The sequence below is a fragment of the Ambystoma mexicanum genome, chromosome 7p (assembly GCF_040938575.1).
Source record: "Ambystoma mexicanum isolate Mex_15411 chromosome 7p, UKY_AmexF1_1, whole genome shotgun sequence".
NCBI classification, from domain to species: Eukaryota; Metazoa; Chordata; class Amphibia; order Caudata; family Ambystomatidae; genus Ambystoma; species Ambystoma mexicanum.
The window spans coordinates 225,750,864-225,773,089 of NC_090939.1; the positions used below are offsets into that span (position 1 = coordinate 225,750,864).

The following is a 22,226-nucleotide window of genomic DNA, read 5'->3' on the forward strand; positions in this document are numbered from 1 at the left end:
TTCTGGAAGTTGTGTGATACTTACGTTAGAACATAATTGACACTCACAATGCAGTGAGGCCTGGATGAGCGACTGTTGTGCACGATAGTCGCGTAGCTCTGCACCCAGACCCAGCCTCCGTGCTTGGACAACAGCCTGTAGTACTTAGTTGTCACCTGACCTTTCACCAACACTGTAAACATACGTTGCAACACAGCGGAACATGTTAATCTTGTGCCAAAATGAACAATTTTCAAAAGCATATAGTCACATTGGGGGTTACTGCTGATATAAATTGGCGTATACATTCCATTTCTAAATGAGAAAATTTAACTTCTTCTTTCTTGTAGTAAAAAATGTCATTTTTCCTTTACCTGTTGGAAACGGTATTCTCCTCAGATCAAACTGCACTGGGAATCCAGGATAACGAGACAAATAATACAAACAACGAGAATCTTTTTATTCATTTAATGTATTGTCTTAGGCTGATTGGGTAAGCAAAAGATGTACACCAGTGGTACGTTCATAGGTCAGTCTGCCCTCGTGTCATATGAAAATATGGCGGCCATCTTACAATAGTAGTATTTCGAGGACTCGTACTTGAAGGCAGCTGGAATTTTTTGTTGTTGCAGAAAAAGTGATGAAGTGGGGCGAGAGCAGCCCACAGGAGCACCCATCTTCCACAGCCGTCATCTGTTAGTCCAGGACGGTGTTGTTTGGCACATAAAACAAATCCCAGCAAAGTCCCACGCTAAAATCGCCACTCTGGATGCAGTGACCTCTTTCACACTGCATCAATGAAACCAGAACACAGCAAATGCTCATGGTGCGATTGTTAAACTCTGCATGCGTTGCATGACGCTTGGTTGTATGAGCTACAAGACCAGTGAAAACGACCTTTTCACAGAAATCAGTAGCGGAAGAAGCTTTTGGTGCCACATGTGATGGTCCTTAATATGCCCCCGGGACTCCAGTGATCAGGCCCTGCCCTCCCGTACCTGAAAGCATACGTAGGACACAGCACAGGTCTGCATCGTACGGGTTCCTGGTGCGCCCATTTATTTCTGCGCATGCGCGACGGCGAACAGTGCCGTCGCGCTTACGTGACTCTGTCACATCCCAATAGGGCACTGGGCATGCACTGCGCACACTGGGGGAGGCGGGGGCAGCCGTCCCCACGCCCTCTTCAAACCCAACCTGACTCTGCCCCTGTCACAATCTGGTCGTATGTTTCTTTCTTATAGTTACAAACCTTTACAGAGAGCTGCTAAGCTATCTCTGCGCCCTCCAAAAAAGAAACATAGCTTCATTTTACAAGATACTAGAGGAATATTACTTTGGAAAAAGCCAGATATTTATTTATTTGTTCTCAGATAGGGCCTGAACACAGAACGGCCACATGGCTGCAAATGCTTGAGTCTTGCAGCCCACCTCAACAAGCTAATAACAATGTTGGGCATACAGCCACCTCTTGATATGCTTTAGCACCCACCAACACCTGGTTGGAGGTCCACAATTCCAACAACGGGCTCTAAAAGGCCTGACTTTCAAGGCTATTTCAGGAAAAATTGCTGCAATCTAGGCAGGGGTCACCAAGTGATCCCTGAGTGCACTGCACTTTCCCCTGCGCCTGCCAGGGCCGGCCTTAAGGGCAGCAGCGCCCTGGGCGAATTGGCGCCCCCCCCCCTCGCCCTACGGCGCCCCTGGTTAACTGAAGGGGCGTGCCAGGAGCCACTTTTTTTTTAGTGTGAATAGGGCGCGTTAACACCCCATTGTCATTGAATGAGCCCGCCGCTGCGGGTTCATTCAATGACAATGAGGCGCCTGCCACGCCTTCTGCCACTACGCCAACTCGGGAGCCCTTGAGAGACTCCGCCGAGCTGGCGTGGTGGGGACTAATGGCGCATTTTGCTGTTAAAGGCACCCGCGGTGACAGGTGCTCTTAACAGCAAAAAGCTGCCTGCCGCGCCTTCTCCCACAACGCCAGCTCGGGGGAGCCCTTGAAAGACTGGGGGCATATGGCACCCTGGGAGACGTGGCGCCCCGGGCGGTCACCGGCTCGCACCCCCCCTAAGGCCGGCTCTGGCTTATACACTTCATTTCATAGCGCTTGCAAGAGCCCCCAGCACACGTGGCAGCTAGTTTTCTTGATTGGTATTTCAGACATTTGCAGACTTTATAAAAAACTGCATTTTAAGGAAGGTGTGAATTCGATTATTATCTTTACAAAATACTTGTATTTAATTTACAATCACATATCCTGTGATTCGCAGTTCATTTTTCCCCACGCATGCACTGCAGGGTAAGTTTAGTTGCCTTTTGGAAAATGGCTCTGCGAGTAGTCAACATAGTCCAGGAAAAACAAGATGGCGGACACTGTAATTGCTCCTTTTATCGCATTAAATCGGGAAGGCGCTAACGTGTTTTAGAATGAGTTGGTCTAAATGGCATTATGGTTGGGCAGAAAACATGGAAAGGTAAGACAATTAGGAAGGTTGGAGACCCTTCAAATTCTGTGGTACCGATTCATGGAATCGTGTTTTTTTTATTCCCACAACTCCTGAGCGCCGAGTATGAACATGTGCGAGCCGGCGCGCAGATAAAAATCTGCGCATGATGCGTATTCATGAAATTCTACACATATTATACCCTATGCGCAGGTCGTGACCGCAGCGCCCCGACATGCCCACACGCAGAGACAAAACAGCCAGAAACTGCCACATATGCATGCATTCCAGGCGCGAATACATGTTCCTTGAAATCAGTGCTTGTTCCCCCGCAAGCAGGCCTGCACCTCGGGGACCCTGCGCTGGGTCCCCGTGACTGTCACCGGCACCCCAACAACCTGCGCATTTATTATAACGTGTGAAAACCTGCGTGCACACCCCGTAAATTGTTCCTGCACCCCGCTCCGTTGTGTACGCATCGCCCTCAGCGCAGGCCTCGCCCATGAACCTCGTGGAGTCTTGCACAAGGCCCTTGACAGCTCGCACAGGCGTGCCGAGCCTGCGTGAACTCCACACAAGTACTGCACATTCTATTCCATGAGTCGACAAACAGGGATTTGCACGCAATTTCACGTGCAAGGCCACTTTTACCCATGCAGTTTATTCCATGAATCAGGCCCTCTGTCTGAGATGGTATGAATGATCCAAATGGAGTGATCATCTCATCGATTGATTGGGACTTTAAAGGTGGTCACTGGTAAATGACCATACATGCCGATACATACATGGATGTCTTATCGGGGCAACTGCTATCAGCCTTTTGCTTTCCAGATGTTTTAGATTATAACTCCGATCAAACCTAGTCAACTTAGATCCCGGTGAGGGATAATAGGAGTCGTAGTCCAAAACAGCTGCAGGTTCCTTCCTTTCCCTGATAACTGCATGCCACGATTCTTTCGGCTTTCAGATGAAACCTTCACATGCCTCTCTAGCACCCAAAGAGCCAGAAAATGGGTGTTACTTTTTGCTATGCCTTTCCTGCAATTGATTGCCTTGCATATGGTGGCACCAATAACTGATGGCACAGATGCCAAGCATGAGTCAGCAGGAGATGCAACTGCAGTGCTGATGCTCCCCCTTGTGACTCCTATGCCTGGCTTCTATGTCCTTTTGAGAAACGTTGTCTATTTTGTCTAGTCATGTCTATTGATTAGTTTTACACTTATTGAAATGTATTAAATCACCTATTGTGGTTTCCACCTGGACAAAGACTGTGGGATATTATTTCTTGTAATGTCAGTAGAATCAACAGTAACATGACTTCACTTCCTGTGATCTCATCAGTGGGTCCAAAGGGTGTGTAATATCACTCTTGCTAATCCAATCAGTTTCTTGAAATGATGCCATTGCATTGATATCTGATCTATATGCTACTAAACGTCTATGACCCATAGCGCCAGAGCTCACACACAACTGGCTGTAAATAGCAATGCCTTGTATCTGAAATGCCCAAGAAAAGGTGGGGGGCATTGAGCAGCACTGATTTCAAAGTCCTTGGACCCAAAGTGATTAAAACCTTTTTGAGAGGGTTCAGAAGAGAGATTACAGAGATGCTTGGAATTAGAAGAACTTTGATTGGAGCAGGTGAAATGTTTTCAACTGTTGACCTATTATAAGGCACGGGGTTTCATTTTAAGTGTTGATGAGAGCTCATGGAAGAGGTGGTCATAGTAACTTGTAGGGTTGAATCTCTGACCTCCGGCGCGTGGGCGTAACCCAAATGAATGGGACTCCCTACAAAATAAATGTGGTCAATGGGGTCCTGCGATCTTCACCATACATGTGGGCCTCTGGCCAGACTTGGTGCTCCTGTATAGTGGGTGCACCAGGCACCCCAGGGCGTCTGAGACACCATTACATATGATCAGAATAATTTCCTACCATCAGCTTTGAGTTGCAGTGCAAAATATCCTAAATGGAGTTTTTCGTTTGATCCACATTTTGTAATGTAATGCAAGTGGTATTTAATAGGGCACCACTATCGGTGGACTCTCTGCTCGTGTTTTAACCACCATGTATCTATTTTACTCTAGCTATTAATTAACAGGTATCTAACCTTAGTATTGACATTTATTTGAAAATGGTGTTTTACATGGCACTAACAGATGACTGTGCAGCCAATTCCAAGTCCTTTCTTGCAGATATGCATATAGTTGGGTTACCATTATTTCTTTATAATACATGGGAGCATGCAATATCTGCATAAAAGCCTGTAAATAATGTTCTTATTACAGGCTAGGTGTGACATCACAACTGACCTGTGGAGACCCCCAGGGCTCCATTCTATCTCTTCAACGTATATCTGGCCCCTCTGGCCTACCTGATCTCCACTTTCTCATCTCATTCCCAGTGTTATGCAGACGACACACAGCTCTCCTCAAGCTGCCATCCTCTGCCCTATTCCTCCTCCTCTCTCATACCTGACTGCCTTACTGCTATTCAGGCCTGGCGCTCTGCCAATTAGCTCAGTCTTAACGCCAATAAGACCGATATCCTACTTGGGATGCCTGCTCCTTGTTTACCCCCTCTCTCTGGCCTGACTCCTTGGGGCCCATCCCCTCACCCACCTATGTGGCTAAAAACCTTGGGATCATCTTTGACTCTTCTCTTTCTTTCTCTCCGCAGATCACGGACCTTGCCAAGATGTCCAATTTTCAGCTCCCCCTTCTCAGGCAGGGGCATTCTACCTTTCCTCATCTTCCCCCAGAAGCTCAATGTCTCCAGAGCCCTGGTTCTCTCTAGGCTTGACTACTGCAACAGCCTCTTCCACAATCTGCCTTTTTCCTCCCTTCGCCCCCTCCAACTAATCCAGAATAGGGCTGCAAGCCTTATCCCTGGCCTCAGGCCCAGGGACCACATCTCTCCTGCCCTAAAATCTCTCGACTGGCGCTCGGTGACCGCAAGGATCAAATTCAAGACCCTTTGGATCATCAACACGGCTGTCTGGGGCCTGGGACCTTGGTACATCCAGCTTTCCCTCCCTAAATACCTCCTGTCCTCTGGTTCCAACTCTCTGCAGGTCAAATGTTTCTCTAAGCAGGGAGTGGGAGGTAGATCTCTCTCCTGGGCTATCCCCTCTCTGGAATGGCTTTCCATCCCCCCCTCCAACTTGAGGTGGACCTTCTATAATTCCAGAAACATCTTGAGACTTTCGTTTTCTCTTCTTAGTTTATTCTCCCCTCTCTGTGCTAACTCCCCCTCTGCCGTTACGACTGGGGACTGGTGCCTTCAGAGTCATACAGGGGCTAGACCAACCCCCACCAGTCTTTGTATCTGTTTTTCAGCACTTGCCCTCAGCTCCCTTTCAGGATCAGCCCAACCTGGTCTTCCCTTTCCACAAGACTCATCCTCCCTATCCCCCTTTTCCACTGGCACTTAGCACTTCCTGGACTAGCCCAACCTAGTCCTCCCTTCTCACTGCACTCCTTTTCCCATGGCACTTGCCTTCTGTGCCCCCAGCACTTTCCTAACCCCTTTCCTGGGGGAACCCCACTCCTGCACTTTTCCTGCCTTTCCTGCTACCCCCTCACTCCCGCACTTACCAACCTTCTCAAGCAATTGCACGGTAGTATTGTCACAAGGCCAATATAACCGTGTCTTGTTTTTGGTTCCTCTATGCTCATGATTCTCTTGTCCCCCCCCTGCATTCCCTTCTTGTCTTGTGGCGCCTGGAAACACGTGTGTATAGGTGCCATAAAAATGTCCAATTAATAAAATAAATGCATAATATGAAAATCACATCCACAACCGCTCTGTAATCGGCTATAAAGCATTAACTGAGATGTCACAATACCTGCAGCTAGAACAAACAGATTGAATTCCAGCTGTCACGGCAGGACTTAATTAAAGCTGTGAAAAGCTTTTCAAATTCCATGCTTGCAGAAAGAATAGTTGTTTGTGTCACTTTACCGCCATTAATTAACAAGGAACTGTTTATGGTTGAATGCTTAATTTGTGCACTGCTGGAGTTTAACTCATCTGGGCAAGAATCTGCATGGTATTACTTATTTTAAAGCACAAAATGAAAATCCCTTTTCTATACATATATATTAAACAGCTTGTTCTATTTTTCTCCAACATAGTTGAAGCTCCATTTTTGCTTTTATAATTCCAAACAGATTCTATATTGATTATTTGGATCAGCAAATGGAAGATGTCTTATATTGTGCTATGCTAGAGACAAGGTATTAAAGGGAATGACAGTGTGTGTCCATGTATTATAAGGAATAAAATATCCCCCACCGTATATAATAAAAAGTATATTGCAAGTCACCTTGGAGTTCCGGGACCTTATAAAGGAACCAGGACTTTGGCCTTAATCCTCTATAGGGTCACAAAACTCATATGTAGCTTAAAATATCCTTATAAAGTTAAGCAGGGGGTACTTTACCCCATATATGTGTATGTATATATACTCCGATACTCAAATTCGTTAGGTTGATGTAGTCCTGATTCAGTTCTTTCTGTTAGACAAAATGAAACATCCATTACCAGTAGACGTGCAACATGCCACAATAGTGCAAAGTTCTATCTTTGGGTTATTTTTCCCTGAAAACATGATTGCTATTAGTCCTCACAATCCTGGTAAATTAGTGGGTCACCTAAAATTTCTGAAGTATGAACATAATTTGAAAGATTTGAGCAGCCATAGATAATTTCAGGTTCTATAAAACTCACCTCTTTGCCAAATTCTCTGGCCACTGCCCCAACCAATGCCCATGAACGACTGACAAACGCCTTGCCCTGCCTCGACTGGCAGCAGGTTCCCGGACCCAAGCACCTGAGCTTTGTAGAGTGAGGTTTGTGGCATCCCTCAGTCTGCTAATAAACATATGGTGGAGGGGGTGACTGAGGTCCTCAAATTTCAAGCTGCCCTTCCACTGAACCATAACATCTTTCCTCCCATAAGCCTTAGCAGGGTATGGTAATGTCTTTGTTTCCACACCACGCCTTTCCCTCTTCTGCCAACTTTATTTGAGAAAGAGAAGTGGAGAAAGAGAGAGAGAGAGAGAGAGAGAGACAGAGCAGAAGAGATGGCATTTAGAGCTAGAGAATTGGGACCTGTCTGCAAATAGCCTGGGGTAGGAATGCAGGGTTGCAGGTTGTTTTGCCTTGTAAGGTCTACTCACGCATTCCCCCAACTAACTGACTCCCCTCTAAGATCTACTGCCTTACACTACACACACAATCCCCCCCCCCTCAGGCGCCACTGCAGGCCAAGCCATTAGCACATCAATGGTAACTAAGCCATGACTAAGCTCCCCTCTTTAGCTCTGTAACACTCTCCCACATCTGCAGCTAACCAGACCCATATAGTGCTGTAGTCTTCCAGATATTGGGCTTTTCCTTATGGTGGCATACTCCCAAGTTTCTCCTCCAAACGAATAGAAATAAATTTGGCTCTCAGCAACTGGGAACATCCAACCCGCACCCCTTAACACTACAGATTTTGCATATGCCTTGCCCATTGTCCAACTAATGAACCCACCCCTTTTTTCTTACAGAGCCTAATGCAGCCAGGCCACCAATAGTGGCAGACAGGCGCTATACAAGAGCACTTACAGTACACCTAACTATGCTTGTAAGAGCTGAATGGCAATTTACCACAACCACCTAAAGATTTGTTATTAATGAGTCCCTGAGGTAGCTGATTTTATCAGATGCACTGAAGTTCAAGACAATTGCAGCCTATGCTGAAAATCCCAATTTGTATGTGGAAATGCTGATCAACTACAGGCCAGTCACCTTTGTCTCCTGCTTCAGTAAACATATAGAGATGGATGTTGTGTCAACATTTCTTGACTAAAATGTAACACTTTTCAACAATGCTCATTTTGAATGACTTTATATCTTTATATCATGTTAGCTAATGTTAAATTCAACAAGAATAAATGTTGTCTTTCAAAAAATTAAAATAAGCCAATGCCAAAGAATTTCTGTGTTTACAGTCATGTTGCATGAAGAATAAGCAGGCTTATACAAATTTTCTTTAAATAATCTGCCGGGGTATGATAAACAATGTATTTTATAAGTAGGGTTCCCAGTTTTGCATTGTTACTGATTTTTACTCATAAATACCAAACCAAAGTCACTCTGCTTCCTTTCTGTATTATTTGTAAAATAATGAAAAAAGCAGTAATGTGTGTGTCTTGATTCGCTCTTCAGGATGTCAATTATGCTTTGCAAGGCAAATGGCTGTGCAAAGTAACACAACTGAGATGCTAAAAAAAGGGATTGTGCTTTGAAGTTGTTTAAAGGGCAACCAACATGTTTATCACATCAGCATAAGGATCAGCTGTTTGTTTTTAAGGTAAAAATGGATCATGACTTAATGTACAAGAGCATTGCTCTAGGAGCTTCCAATTAAAGGCATAAAAGGGAAAAGCATCAGTTGTTAGTTATTTGTTTTACAGAGCAAATATAAATGTGGAAAAATACCAAAATAATAACAAAAAAATAAATATCGATAAATACACACGGAAATGTTGAAAAAATAAATACCATAAAACCTGGAGAATTAATTATAAGTTAAATAGCTTACGTTAAGTTTGTTGATAATCAATTAGTCTTAACTCTGGTTAAACATAGTATGTGTGTTTATGCAGGGCTCAACTCTGTTGAGGCAAGATATGCAAGTGTCAGCTGTCTGTAAAACAGAACTCATTTTTAATAAGTTACTAAGCCATTAAAATGGATGAATAGACACAGATGCAGGACAAAGGCCTTATTAAATAGCTAAATGCGAGCTATATATTGGATTCAGCTCAATTATATGGAGAGCAAGGTCAACATGTTCAGGAGTCTGGTAGGCACATAATGGCAACTTCAGTGCAACATCTACATAAACCCTGAAACTTAACCTGGCAAGGTATAAGCCCTCTTTTGAAATGTGTATCAGTCCACTTAATAGCCCATTAAAAAGAGTCTTTTCTTTTGAAGAATCCAGATGTCTTTGTTAATACTGGGACCCTAGCAACACATCTAGTTCCAGCTGAATCGTAGAGTAAAATGTGCACCAAGCACCAATGAAATGCATGTAAAATGACAAATAGTGAAATACAGGGTTGCCTTTAATTTTTGAACCTTTGGTTCAAACAAACAAAAAATATATTTGAATTCTGTGGAGCGGCCACAACCATATGCACATAAGAAGGTTATGTTCAAATATATTAATTAATGATACATTGACATATTTTATTAACTCTGTAAAGCCTGCAGTTACCGAAAAATTAAGGGTTTCCATGGAATCGGAATTGTCTTGTGATTCTGAATATATAGTCCTTATTAATGGCACATGCCCATTAAAGAAATGATATGGCTTAATATATTTTAGTCTAATTTGATCATAATTCCTGATGGGGGGCTAACTTACAGCTAACAAATGTCCTCTTATATAATGGTAAAATACATTGAGCCAACTGAAGCAAAGAAGAGGATTCTAGTCGGCGTGGATGAGTAAAGGGATCCTATCTCTGGTTCTGTCCAATCTGAAATTGCCATGTCAAATGATGCTGCATGGGTGAACTTTATTGGGTATTTAATGTTAAACACATAGGAGGAGTTTCTGGAAAAGCAGTAAAGAAAGAGAGACTGGTCGACAGGAAAAGATCTGATTGGGATTCTACCTGGATGTAGCTGATGACGTTCTTTTGTATAGGGAGCTGAATGTGGAAGTCTCCCCCAATACAGAGGAAGATTGCCTGAGAGGAATTTGGGAGCAGGGGGATAGACTGAAAGCAATAGCCTACCTGGTGCAGTTTCCTTCACCTGTTCATGCCGCTACCTGTCCTGGGCTTAGGCAAGAAACATCCAAAGTGAGTATAACAGGGCCAGTGCACTTAGACAAATGTCCCAAGAATTAAGTAAATGCCAGATAGCAATTGAAAGTATTTTGGCGGAACCCTGTCGGCAAGCTATGCGTCTAAAGGGGAATTGGGCCTATAAATGGAACTTTGTGGAAAATATTTAAAATTCAGTTCTTCAATACAAAATTGCACAGGGTACCCAGGTCTTTTACCGTAACCAATTATTAATTAATTCCCTGACTTTTCAAAGTATTGCATTATGTCTGAGTTTGTGAGTATGGTGTACAACATGTGTCACATATTTTTAGAGATTTAGAATTTTTTTTCCTGTGAAAACATAGTTTGCATAAAAGAAAGATCCTGAGTTTTGGAATATGAAGGTTGTCAGTTTCTCCCCTCCGTCCCAAGAAAATAATGGCAATTTAAATATTTGTTATTTTTCCAAATAGCACTATGCCAAAATAGTATTCTGCCTTACATGGACTCCAAATGCCAATTCAAGTTAACTTGCTGATTTATTTTTTATTTCAATGTTATAGCCTCATCGTTGCTTGACTATTTAATGCATCAAGATGTTTTGCTCTCCAAAATAAACACTTCTACCGTGAACCAGATTAACCTTTGCAAACATTCTTGAATCTATGTATAAGTTGGAGCCCGATGGTGTCCAACGTTCTTGCATTGAATGAGCTCTTGAAAAGGAAGGTCAATATTTTTTCTGATGCCAAAAGTTGTTAATGGTTTTAGCGAAAACAAAGTGAATTGTGTGGATCTTAAATGTATTCTAAGAATGGTTTGGTCTTTTTCGATCAGACATCCAATGCCAATTTGTAAATTTCTATTGGAGGGGATTTTGTTCTTTTTTCTTGAATAGTTATTCAAAAGTGCTCTTATATACAAGAATCTATGTGTGTATCGTGAATGTAAACATTAGCAAGATAATAGGCAGGTTGTGTTTCTTTTCTTTGTATAAGCTTCCTGCATTCATGTGGGAGAACCTCCCCAGCATTGAAAGCTAGAGGCCACTTTTAAGTTCTTAATTTATTAATGAAATAAAACAGAATATTCGGATTAAAAGCAGCCTGTTTCTTGAACCCAGAATTTGGGTTGGGGTTGCCGTGGTGGTTGACAGGGATATTTCTCTGTAAAAACAGTCAAACGATGGAACTATAATTATATTTCATAGATAGAAGTCATTACAGTTGCTCACCTGGGGAGGCATGTGACTGACCATAACCATCTGGCAAACTCAATCTGGCAATGAGGTTGCAATACCGGGAGTGAAATGTGATGAATGATGTGTCCAAAGAGGCGGATGTTGGAGGGCTCTAGGATCTAGTAGCAGTGTTGAACAATCCAACATCGCTGTTGGTTACCACATTGAAATCCATGGTGGATATAGGTAATTGGCTGCTTTACCGCCTTTCTTGCAAAAGAAAGTGTGTTATTATTGGGCCAGCCAAAGGATAACTTCAGGGGTGCCCCACCGGTCAATTCTGCCTCATATCATTTCTAATCGGTATGTGGAGATGCTGGGAGAACTGATCACTGACTTTGGTTGGCACAGTTCACTAGAGTGTGAATGACACATGAATGTACTTGCTGGTTGAACCAGATTCTGATGTAAACACCCCCAGCACTTCTGTTAGAGTGGGTGGGGGCCTATTTTCCATCATTGAACATGGCAGAGGCACTGTTTTTACGTTTACCTTAGCAGTAGACTTACAGTCGAGATGGCTTGAAGAACTATCAACAGGTACTGCAACACCCAAATTGATAAACTATACTATGTCCATGTGTTTTTTAGATAAATTAAATATTTGATGCCAACAGTTTTGCATTGTCTTGACTGGACGATGGGAACTTATCTTTGGCAGGCCTGCCGAAATGCACTCTTGCTCATCTGGGGTTACACTCTGCAACCAGGTTTCTGACTAGGGCTACAATGTTCAACCATATTTTCCTGTGATTCCTTAGCTGCACTGCCTGTGTTACCCGCCCACATCCAGTTTAGGCATTAATGTGCACTGAATGCTCCGCCCACCATCTTGTTCTCTCTGCCATTGACAGTGCAAGCAGGGCGGTTGGGGACATTAGGGCGTGCAGCCATGTTGGAGCTCAGCCTTCTGGTGCTTTCCCTGCTGTGCCCACCCCCTCGCTCAGGCTGTCGATGGTGGCAGGAGCAGGGAGGAAGACTGCTCACATATATTTTAGAATTAGCATCCGTAGAGTGGAGCCAGAGCTAATCCCACACACCTGGCGTGGTTGTAAGTGCAGCTGGTAAAATCCCCATACCTGTTGGCCTGCCTCCCATGGTAAAATCCCCATACCTGTTGGCCTGCCTCCCATGGTAAAATCCCCATACCTGTTGGCCTGCCTCCCATGGTAAAATCCCCATACCTTTTGGCCTGCCTCCCATGGTAAAATTCCCATGGTTGTTGGCCTGCCTCCCAACCTTTCACAATGCAAGACACACACCAGCCCAAAACATACATAAGACCCTTTCCTGGCATCCTGCCTCCTTACCTCCAGCAGCCCAAAATCATTGCCTGACATCCTGGCCACACTTCCCTTTCTGTACCCTAGTAGCTTGTTGTCATGCATGATGGGAAGAATATGTTCCACAAATAGCAAACACTTTTCTTGTGTGTTTTAAAGAATCCCTGAAGTAATTTAGCCTTTTTTTTATTGTTTTATAAAAGGCTGGTTTCTTTTGTGACTTGGAAGAAAGCACAGATTGGATATTCAAGTTGTGAGGAGCTTTCATGTACAAACGTGGTCAGCACAATGATCATTTAGCTCAGCCTTTCGTCTGCTGCAAAATAATTACCAAACAAAGATAGTGATGGGCATGCAACAAGATGCTATGTGACTCACGCACATACAGAATTTGTTAAATCACACAATGTACTAAAACCACATAACATCTCTTAATAGACAGCATGGCCTTGCTCAAATGTCTGACAGGTGTGGTAAATCGGCTGACAATGTCAATTGGTTTCACTTTATGTGGGGGAATACTTTAAAAAAGATTGCATGGCCTGTATGATTTTGGGAACAGGTGGCAAAGAAAATCATTTGGAAAGGTGATGTTATGCTATAATGTATTGAGGAGGACCACCATTGTATGGCATTATGATGAACGAATGATGTGTGTAATTTATACGAAGTGTAATTGTATATCAGGTTTGTACAAACCAGTAGATGCAATAAAAAGAAATCCCATGGTAATGCACAGACAGACCAATAAGATCTGTTAAAAAAAAGTACTTGTCAGGCACTGGGTGCCCCTGCCTGACTCCTCACAAGCACCATTGTCCTGAGACAAGTGTGGGTGCTTTGAAGATTGCCACACCCTCAGGAGTGAGTGTTTGTACTGGGGGTAGGACAGGATGTCAAGCAGAAGCCGCTTGACCTGGGCCAGGCAAGATGCCCTTTTTTTAATGCATATTTTTCAGGGCAAGCACCCAGGACTTGACTCCTATTTTCAGGACGAGTGGCTTCATTAGAGTCCGAGCTAGCCTGCCTGGTACACCCATGTCTTTGAAGGATGCATCTAATGGATAAACAGTCAACAGTGCAGCTTTGGAATGGGATGGGCTTGCTGTGATACTTTATTTACTCAGATAATTGAAAGAGAAAACAGACTACACGTTGGGGCAGCACTAAGGCCTTCACTATAAGTCCGGAACATTTGATGGATTTACTACTTCCCATGGGTGAGCCCCCAAACAACCTGTGAGGTTAGGGTGGTGAGCTCCGCAACACCCTACTTAGGTGTCGAGGCCAGTGGGACCTTACCATGAAATTATATTGTGAACAACAAGAAATGGAAAATATCCCTTTAAATTCAAGTCTCCAATGGATTGCCACGAGGAGGCTGAAAAGGGATGCAAGACTAGCCAGTGAGAGAGAGAAGGCTGAGAGCAGAGAGGAGGCCGAGAGAGAGTGAAGACCCAAGAGGCGTAGGCAAAGTGCCTTGTGAGTAACAAAGTGGAAGAAGGCAGGGCTCTGCAAGAACACGCAGCCGTTGTGCGACAGAGTTGCTGCAGTGCAGTACCAGAAATGCCAAGCAATTGGCATGCAAGAGCAGATGAAAGCCAAACAAGTCAAAGAAGAAAGAGCGCCGTGGCATGACCACAGAATCAAAGTGGTGGGCAGTCACTGTCTGCAGGGTTTGCAGTGGAATACAGTTTGGACCTGATTATTTCCTACAGTTTCGTACTACCTCATCTACTAGAAGTCTTCATGCAACACATGGCAGTTTCCCCTGACTTCCCAGCTGCAACACAACCAGCATATCCACCTTCTGGTCACATTTTAGATACCATCTTTGTGTTTGCTTCACTCTTCCTCCTTCACACTGTTAATTCCTCTTCCTTCCATACTATACTTAGGCTGCCTTCATCCCTTGTGTATTCTTATGGCAACTCTCAGTTCTCTTCCTCTCACAACTATGATAACCTTATCTACCTATCTTGTCCTTCTTACACTCCTTGTCTTGACCTGGCTCTCTGAAATAAATCTACTTCAGTATTAGATCTCTTCCTTCGACTAAACCTGCACTTCCCCTGTATCACTGAAACTTGGATTTCTTCTTTCAATACTTTTATTCCTGCCTCCTTGTCTACATATCTTACATCTTTTTGTCATACCACGCGTCCATCTGATCGTGGTGGGGGTGTTGGCATTACCTAGCATTCTTTTTTGTTTTTTGTTCTTATCTCCTCTACTTTGACTCTCCCAGTCTTTTCCTCATTTGAATACTCATTTACTTCTTTTTCTAAGCCCTATTCCATATCTCTGTTACTCATCTATCGACCGCCTGGTCCAGTTGGGCCATTTTGTGATGATCTAGATAATCTTCTTTCTTTTATTCTTTCGTCTACGCTTCCTTTTTTTTTTGGAGGATTTTATTCTCCATCTGTCCTCTACACATGCAAACCTTCAATTGCTTTCAATTCTTGATTCTTGATTTTCTTTCTCCTCTTTCTACTGATCCCTCACATGTGCCGGGTTCTTCTTTAGATCTTATTTTCACCTCTCCCCTTTCCACATCTCCTGTAACTCCACTTCCAGGCTATCTTTCTGATCATCATCTTTCTTTCTCCATTTTTCTGCACCCCTTGCATCTGGTTCTCCTTCGTGTAGGCAGGATCTGCGCACCTTTAATGCTCCTCTGCTTGTTTCATCATGTACTGCTGAACTTACTTCACATACTTCTTTTGGTGCCTTATCTGCTGACTAGGCTGCTATTTCCTTGTCATCTTCCCATATTTATTCACTGGATGCTTTCCATCCAACATTTACATTCTATCCCTCACATAAACCCCCTCAACCCTGGCTTTCCTCTCAACTTTGAACTATGCAACGTGCACTTTGCCGTCTTGAGCGCTGTTGGTGCAAGTCCAGGCCAAAGGGGACTATTTGTCTTATTCTTCTTATCATACACTTTATGACGGTCTCTTGCGTTCAGCTAAACCTTCTTATTTTTCAGATCTTCTTCATACTCAGTCAACTCACCCTAAATATTTGTTTGACACAGTCACACTCCTTTGTTCTCCTGCTACCCATGATCATTCTGGCAACTCTACTTTATCAGCCTCTGACCTTGTTTTATTTTCCTCCTCTAAGGTGGCCTATCTTCATGCCCCCATTGAGTTTTCTACCTCTGTTAAGACTGTTCCACAATTGTCTCTTAATACTATTTCTTATTTTTCTCCTATTATGAATGATGACACCTCTCTCGTGTTAACCCGGGCTCACCCTACTGCATCTCCACTTGACCCTACTCCATCGGCGCTCATTTCCTAAAATCTATCCTTCTCTTGTTTCTTATCTTACTTCCTTATTTAATATTTGTCTTTCAACTTCTGTTGTTCCTGCCTCTTTCAAGCATGCCTCTATCTTTCATATCTTGAAAAAACCTTCTTCTGAACCTTCCCTCACTTTTAATTTTCGTCCTATTTCTCTTTTGTTTTATCTCTCTAAACTACTCGAACATCTTGTCAATTTCCACTTTTGTTTCTGATTATTCTATTCTTCCTCGTTTTCAGTTGGCGTTGCGACCTCTTCATTCCACTGAAACTGCTCTTCTTTCTGTTTCTAATTCTTTACTGTCAGCACATTATTCTAAAAACTCATCCTTGCGTATTCTGTTAGACTAGACCTGTCTGCGGCTTTTGACACTGTTGATCACTCTCTCTTAATTTCTTCTCTTTCCTCTTTTGGACTTTCTGGGTCTAATCTTTCAAGGTTCCGGTCTTACTTATCCAAAAGGACATTCTCGGTCTCCTGGGCTGGATCAACCTCTGGCACATTTCCTCTTGTCCATGGTGTTCCCAAAGGCTCAGTCCTTGGTCCTTTCCTTTTGTCCCTCTATACTTCTCCCTGGACACAATTTATTTCATCATTCAGTCTTTCTCACCACTTTTATGTGGACAAAACCCAACTTGTCTAGTCTTTCTCTTCCTTCACTCCTAAAGTTCACAATAAACTCTCTACATGTATCCTATACATCAATTCCTGGATGACAGAACATTTTTTGGTATTAAATGCTGCCAGCGGCTTATTGATAGGATATTACAGCCCCACTTTGATTTCTGTGGGGCTTATTTTGACGAAATAGTCATTTATAGTAAGACTTGGGAAGACCATCTTTTCCCTCTCTTTACTATTATCAGAGCCCTCAGAGGCCAGCTTAACTGCCAATCCATCGAAATGCAAGCTAGCGCAATCAGTGGTGAAATACCTTGGCTTCTTTGTAGGGAATGGCAGTGTCCAGCCTCAACGAGAAAAATTGAAAGCCGCCCTAGATACCCCACGCCTAAAACTAAGGGCGACCTCTGAGTATTCTTAGGGTTAATCGGTTATTACCGTAGGCTTATCCCTAATTTCTCAGACAGAACAGCTAGGTTGACAGACAAATTAAAGAATGCTGAACCACAGACGATTCATTGGACTGACGAGGACAATGTATGTTACAACAGCTTAAAACAAACCCTGTGACAGAACCCGATCCTAAAGGTAGTAGATTTTACAAAAGAGTTTGTTTTACAAACTGATGCCTCTCCTACAGGCGTAGTAGCAGTTTTGTTGCAGGTTTGTGATGGATTAGAACACCCTATACTATTCACTAGTCGAAAACTCTTCCCATGTGAAAACAAAGGACTGTGTTAGAATTAGAAACCCTTGCCATCAAATGGGCCAACACCCATCTAAGATACTATCTCCTAGGAAGGAAGTTCACACTCATCACAGATCACTCTCCGTTAGTGTGGATAAGCCAACAAAAGGACCCTAACCCTTGAGTCATGCAATAGTTTCAAGATCTGAAACCCTACTGTTTCACTGTGGAACACCAAAAAAGTAAAGACCAGGGGAATGTTGATTTCCTTTCTCGGCTTCCCTGTGAAACAGATGTGGCTACATTGCATAGGGGAAGGGCATGTGAGAAACCATAAGGTGTCTCACCCACTAGTCACCGGGGATCTGTCATCCAGGTGGTCAGGACACGGCCATTTCTTTTGGATCCAGCTCCTGGGGGTGGACCAGTGCAGGAGGATCATCTGGGTAAGGGGTCTTTGGGGAGTGGGAGTGGGACACAGGATGGTGAGACACAGTATCCCCTTCCTTGTAACACCTTTATCCCATCCTACTGGGTAGGATATTTAGGAACTCTACCCCCCACCACTTCATAACACAAACACCTTCTCACGGACAGCCCCCTATGAGAGAAAACAGACTAACACCGAACAGTATAACTGCTGTGCCCCAATACAATGGTCAGGCGAGGTCAGGCAATTTCTGACCATCACACACACCAGACTTCCATTACACTTCCCCACACAGATAAAAGGTGGAGCACAAGAGCACATTCTGAGCAAGGCAAACCACATGAGGAAACAGCAGTTTCGAGATGGCAGCTGAGCAAGAACGGAAAGACGGCAAAACTGAAGGAGATCGCAAGGAAGGAAATTCCCTTGACCTTATCGACAAGGAACCATTACTTTCCAGAGACCTCATAGATAGAAAGCATAAGACCAGGAAACCAGGCTGAAGAATCCTGTATTGTGTGTCAGAGATACCCGCATCAATAATTGAAGCAGGGAGAATCACCAGCCGCCGTGGTACCATCCTTGGCTCCAAGAACAAAGCTGCTTCAGTGAAATCAACACAGCCGGTGAGCTGGGGAGACCGATACAAGACCGGTCTGTGTTGAAGCCAAGGTTGCAAGCATCAACATTGTATGGTGAGCGCTGGAACAAACATTGTTAAAACGCATGTGATAAGAGATGCAAGTGAAGCTGTGCTGCTTATGAGTGATTGAACTTTAAAGCAATCTACAATACCTTTGACAGAGTGGTCCGGCACTGCGTTTGTGCTCACTCAAAGGACTCTGTAAGGTACCCAGCTGAGAAGTGATAAAAGTAGATTAATTTCTGTCCGAGCTCGGGGGAGGGAGACCTATCAAAAGAGAACGTTTGAATCTGAATCAAAGTGGTCTTGCGACGGGTCAGCAAAATCCTGCACACAATCGAAAGCCTTCAATATTGATGAAGTAGAGAAAGTTTGGAACAGTACATGAATTTGGTCTGAGCCCGGCAGAGGGAGACCAATTGAAGATTTTGTGCTAAAGTGGGTCTGAGCCCAGCATAATGGGACCCAGGGTGAACAGTAAATCACCCGAGAAGTTGTATAAGTGAAAATCCGGAGAGCAAAGACACTTTAATGTTTTGTGGTGTTGCATCAGGCCCTTTGAAATAACAGACTTTGAATGTCAAAGAGACTTTGGCACAGAAGGCCCTGATGTTGAAGTCTTGAACTGCATCTTTGTGCTAGAAAAGCCAGGGAGTGTGTTAAGCTCGAGTGTGAAGACTTGTCCCATGCTGAAAACACGAGGTAGGGAAGCCAATGGCTTGAATATCCTGACATATCACTTTTATTTTGCACAAACTTTTTTCTCCCACTATTTGTAGTTAGCAGTAAGGCTTGGCAATAGGTGTATTAGTATAGGAAGACTTGACTAGTACTGCGTTCTTATTTGATGGTCGTAGCTTGCTCCCATCTTTAGGTTTAGAATTAGATTGGCGTTTTTCAAACCCAGTTGAAGGTCAATAAACACCCTTGAACTGTGATCACTTGTGTTTGTTTTACTGTTTGATACCATGCCTTCCTTTCCATAGTCAACCTGTAAAAATTACCTGTATCCATGGAGATGTGGAGACCTATTCTAAAGGGCCCTTATGCCTGAAAGTTAGAAACAAACCCACAATGATGAAAAGGGCAGTAGTACCTGCTCTACCAGAAGAAGTGATAATAGGCACTGATTTTCCTACCTTTAATTATCAATACCCTTCATAAGTTTGAATTAAAAAATACCATACTCCTTTACGCTCGTGAAAATCATCTATTGCATTTTCAGAGACTCCCTGTGCAATTTGGGGAAAAGCAGCTGTTCAACCAGAGAAAACAAAAATGCGCAATCGAGTGATATAAGAAAAGAGCGACTTTAAAAAAAGAAGGGGAAGCCACAAAGATAAGGGGTGGGATAAGTATGTGACAAATTGAGATAATTCATCCCTTCTCCCCAAAGAGGAGCCCCCCCGTCGAGGCTAGAGAGGTGAGCCCACTTTGCAAAACACCCTCCCTACGGGTTGAGGCAAATAAGACCACACCGGGAGTGACTCCCACTTTGGATACAAGTAATCCCTTTCCCTTGAGGAACTCCCTGATGGCAGCCAAGTGATGGCTTATATGGATTCATTCAATATACCAAACTATTACCAAACTCATGAAGATAACGTGAAGTTATATTATAAACAACAAGAAATCGAAGCTATCCCTTAAAATTCACTTTTCCAATGCATTATCACGAGGAGGCTGAAAAGGACACAAGGCTAACCAATCAGATAAAGAAGGCAGAGTGCAGAGAGAAGGCCGAGAGTAGAGAGGAGGATGAGAGTCAAGAGAGAGAGAAGACCCGAGAAATGCAGGGAAAGTGCCCTATGTTTAACGAAGTGGTAGAAGGCGGGGCTCTGGGAAAATGTGGAGCTGATGTGCAACAGAGCCACTGCAGTGCGGAACCAGCAACTCTAAGCAATCAGCGTGCAAGAGCAGAAGAAAGCCAAGCAAGGCAGAGAAGAAAGAGCAGTCATGGCGTGACCACAGAATCAAAGTGATGGGCACCCTGCCCGTACAACAGCAGTGAGACCATCCAGGGGGGTAAGCAGCTCCCAATCTGAGTCAAGATCCCTGTGATGTCCCAAAGACGAGAACGGCATATCCAGAAAGGAGACGCCGTGAAGAGCAAGACGCCGGTTGGTGACAAGAAGAGAAGAGAATCCAAGGGCCTGCAGGTACTGCCAGTGTTCCCCTGGAACTCAGAAAGTGAAACGGGGAATGGGACTACCAGCAAACCAAGCAGGATTCATTATAGGTTAAGAAAAACTTGTGCCATTACTAATGGCAAAACTATTGAAAAGTATCCAGCGACACAGAACTGTTTTGAATGACATAAGAAAAAATACTAAAACCCTAAAGTGGGAAACAAATAAATGTGGAGGCTCATGAAGGTAAGAAAGAGAGCACAAGAAAGAGAGATATTTGGGGAGAACCAACTTGTAAGGTCAGGAAGCCCAAACTCATATATGAAATGAAACCCTGGGAATGGGGGAATTGTAAAAGAGAGGTGAAGAGTGTAACAGGGATTCAGGAACCCGACAGTGAGGAGAAAGAAAAACGTGATCTAGTGGATGACAAGAGACTATTTGATATGTTCCAATGAAGCGAGTAGGAGAATGGAGAAATATATATAGGGAGAGATAGGCCTTCTTTTACTTTAAATGCACTGCACACTGAGAACATGCCTTTACCGCGTCCTTGATCCTCCACAGTAGGAAGTAACATATTTACTGAAAAACTGTGCAGTATTTCTGAAAATCTGAATGCATTACTTGCAAAGAAAAATTAAAATGAATTTCCACCCTCATTTTCAGGATAGAAATATATTGTGTACAGAAGTGGATCATACCAATGAACAAAAGGATGAATTGTCAGGGTGAGAAGGTGGGCATCAGGGATGCCGGCCTTTTCATCATCTTTGGTGGTCCCAATGAAGACATTTATTTTCTTGCGTTTAATGGAAGCACTTGATTTTATTTTACTTATATGAATTGTTGAACAATTTAACATTGTTACCAGTCGCCTGATATTGAACTCTTCTCATCATACCCTGGCTGTGAGGTTTTTTCAGGAGGTTATTGTAGATGGTATTGCAATAGCCCAGGTGTGCTTTCTCCATGGCCCTTGTCATGGTCCATTTGTGTTTGGTTCATCTAAGTGGTGTAATGTTTTAGAGTATTGAATAAACTCTTTGCTAGCTTGAGGGGAGAATGCATTTTGGAATCAAAGATCAAGCTGCAATGTTTTTTGTGTTTCTAGGCTACTGGTTGCTGTTCCCAAGATTGCCTCAGTGCCACCCTATGCCATGATCCTTTGGCAGTATTTATATGGTGGTAGTTCTTCTTAAACTGGAAATGTTCATGGTATAGGTATTTGGCAAGCGCCTGGTTAGGTTATTCATTTTACAGGTGGAGGTGGAACTAGGTGTCATTGTAATGAATATGGAATTGAATCTGTTAGGTCAACTGTGCCATTGGGTAGAGACAAAATGGGAAGCATGAGAAGAGGTGACCTGGGGCATGTTGCATAATAGCCAAAGTCTCAGAAACGCAATGGAAGAGTGTTACTATTGCTTGTCTGTGATTTTTGAGAAATGATTGAATCCACTCAAGGTCAGTTCCTGAAATACAACCCAGGTTGTACTTCATGAAAGCCAAGTGTAGAGTGAAAAATGAATGGCTGATTAAGGTCTTCATTGTCATGTTTCTTACCTCAATTAGAACACAATGTATAACCACAGGGGTCTGAAACC

General features: G+C 43.4%; 1 protein-coding gene across 1 annotated transcript in view; it reads right to left on the reverse strand.

Moving 5' to 3' along the window:
- SIM2 (SIM bHLH transcription factor 2) overlaps positions 1-22,226 on the reverse strand; it is a 465,003-nt gene that overhangs the window by 45,744 nt on the left and 397,033 nt on the right. Inside the window, exon 8 of the mRNA XM_069636111.1 lies at positions 25-172. Within this exon, the coding sequence (XP_069492212.1) occupies positions 25-172 (148 nt within the window). The remainder of the gene's footprint in view (positions 1-24; positions 173-22,226) is intronic.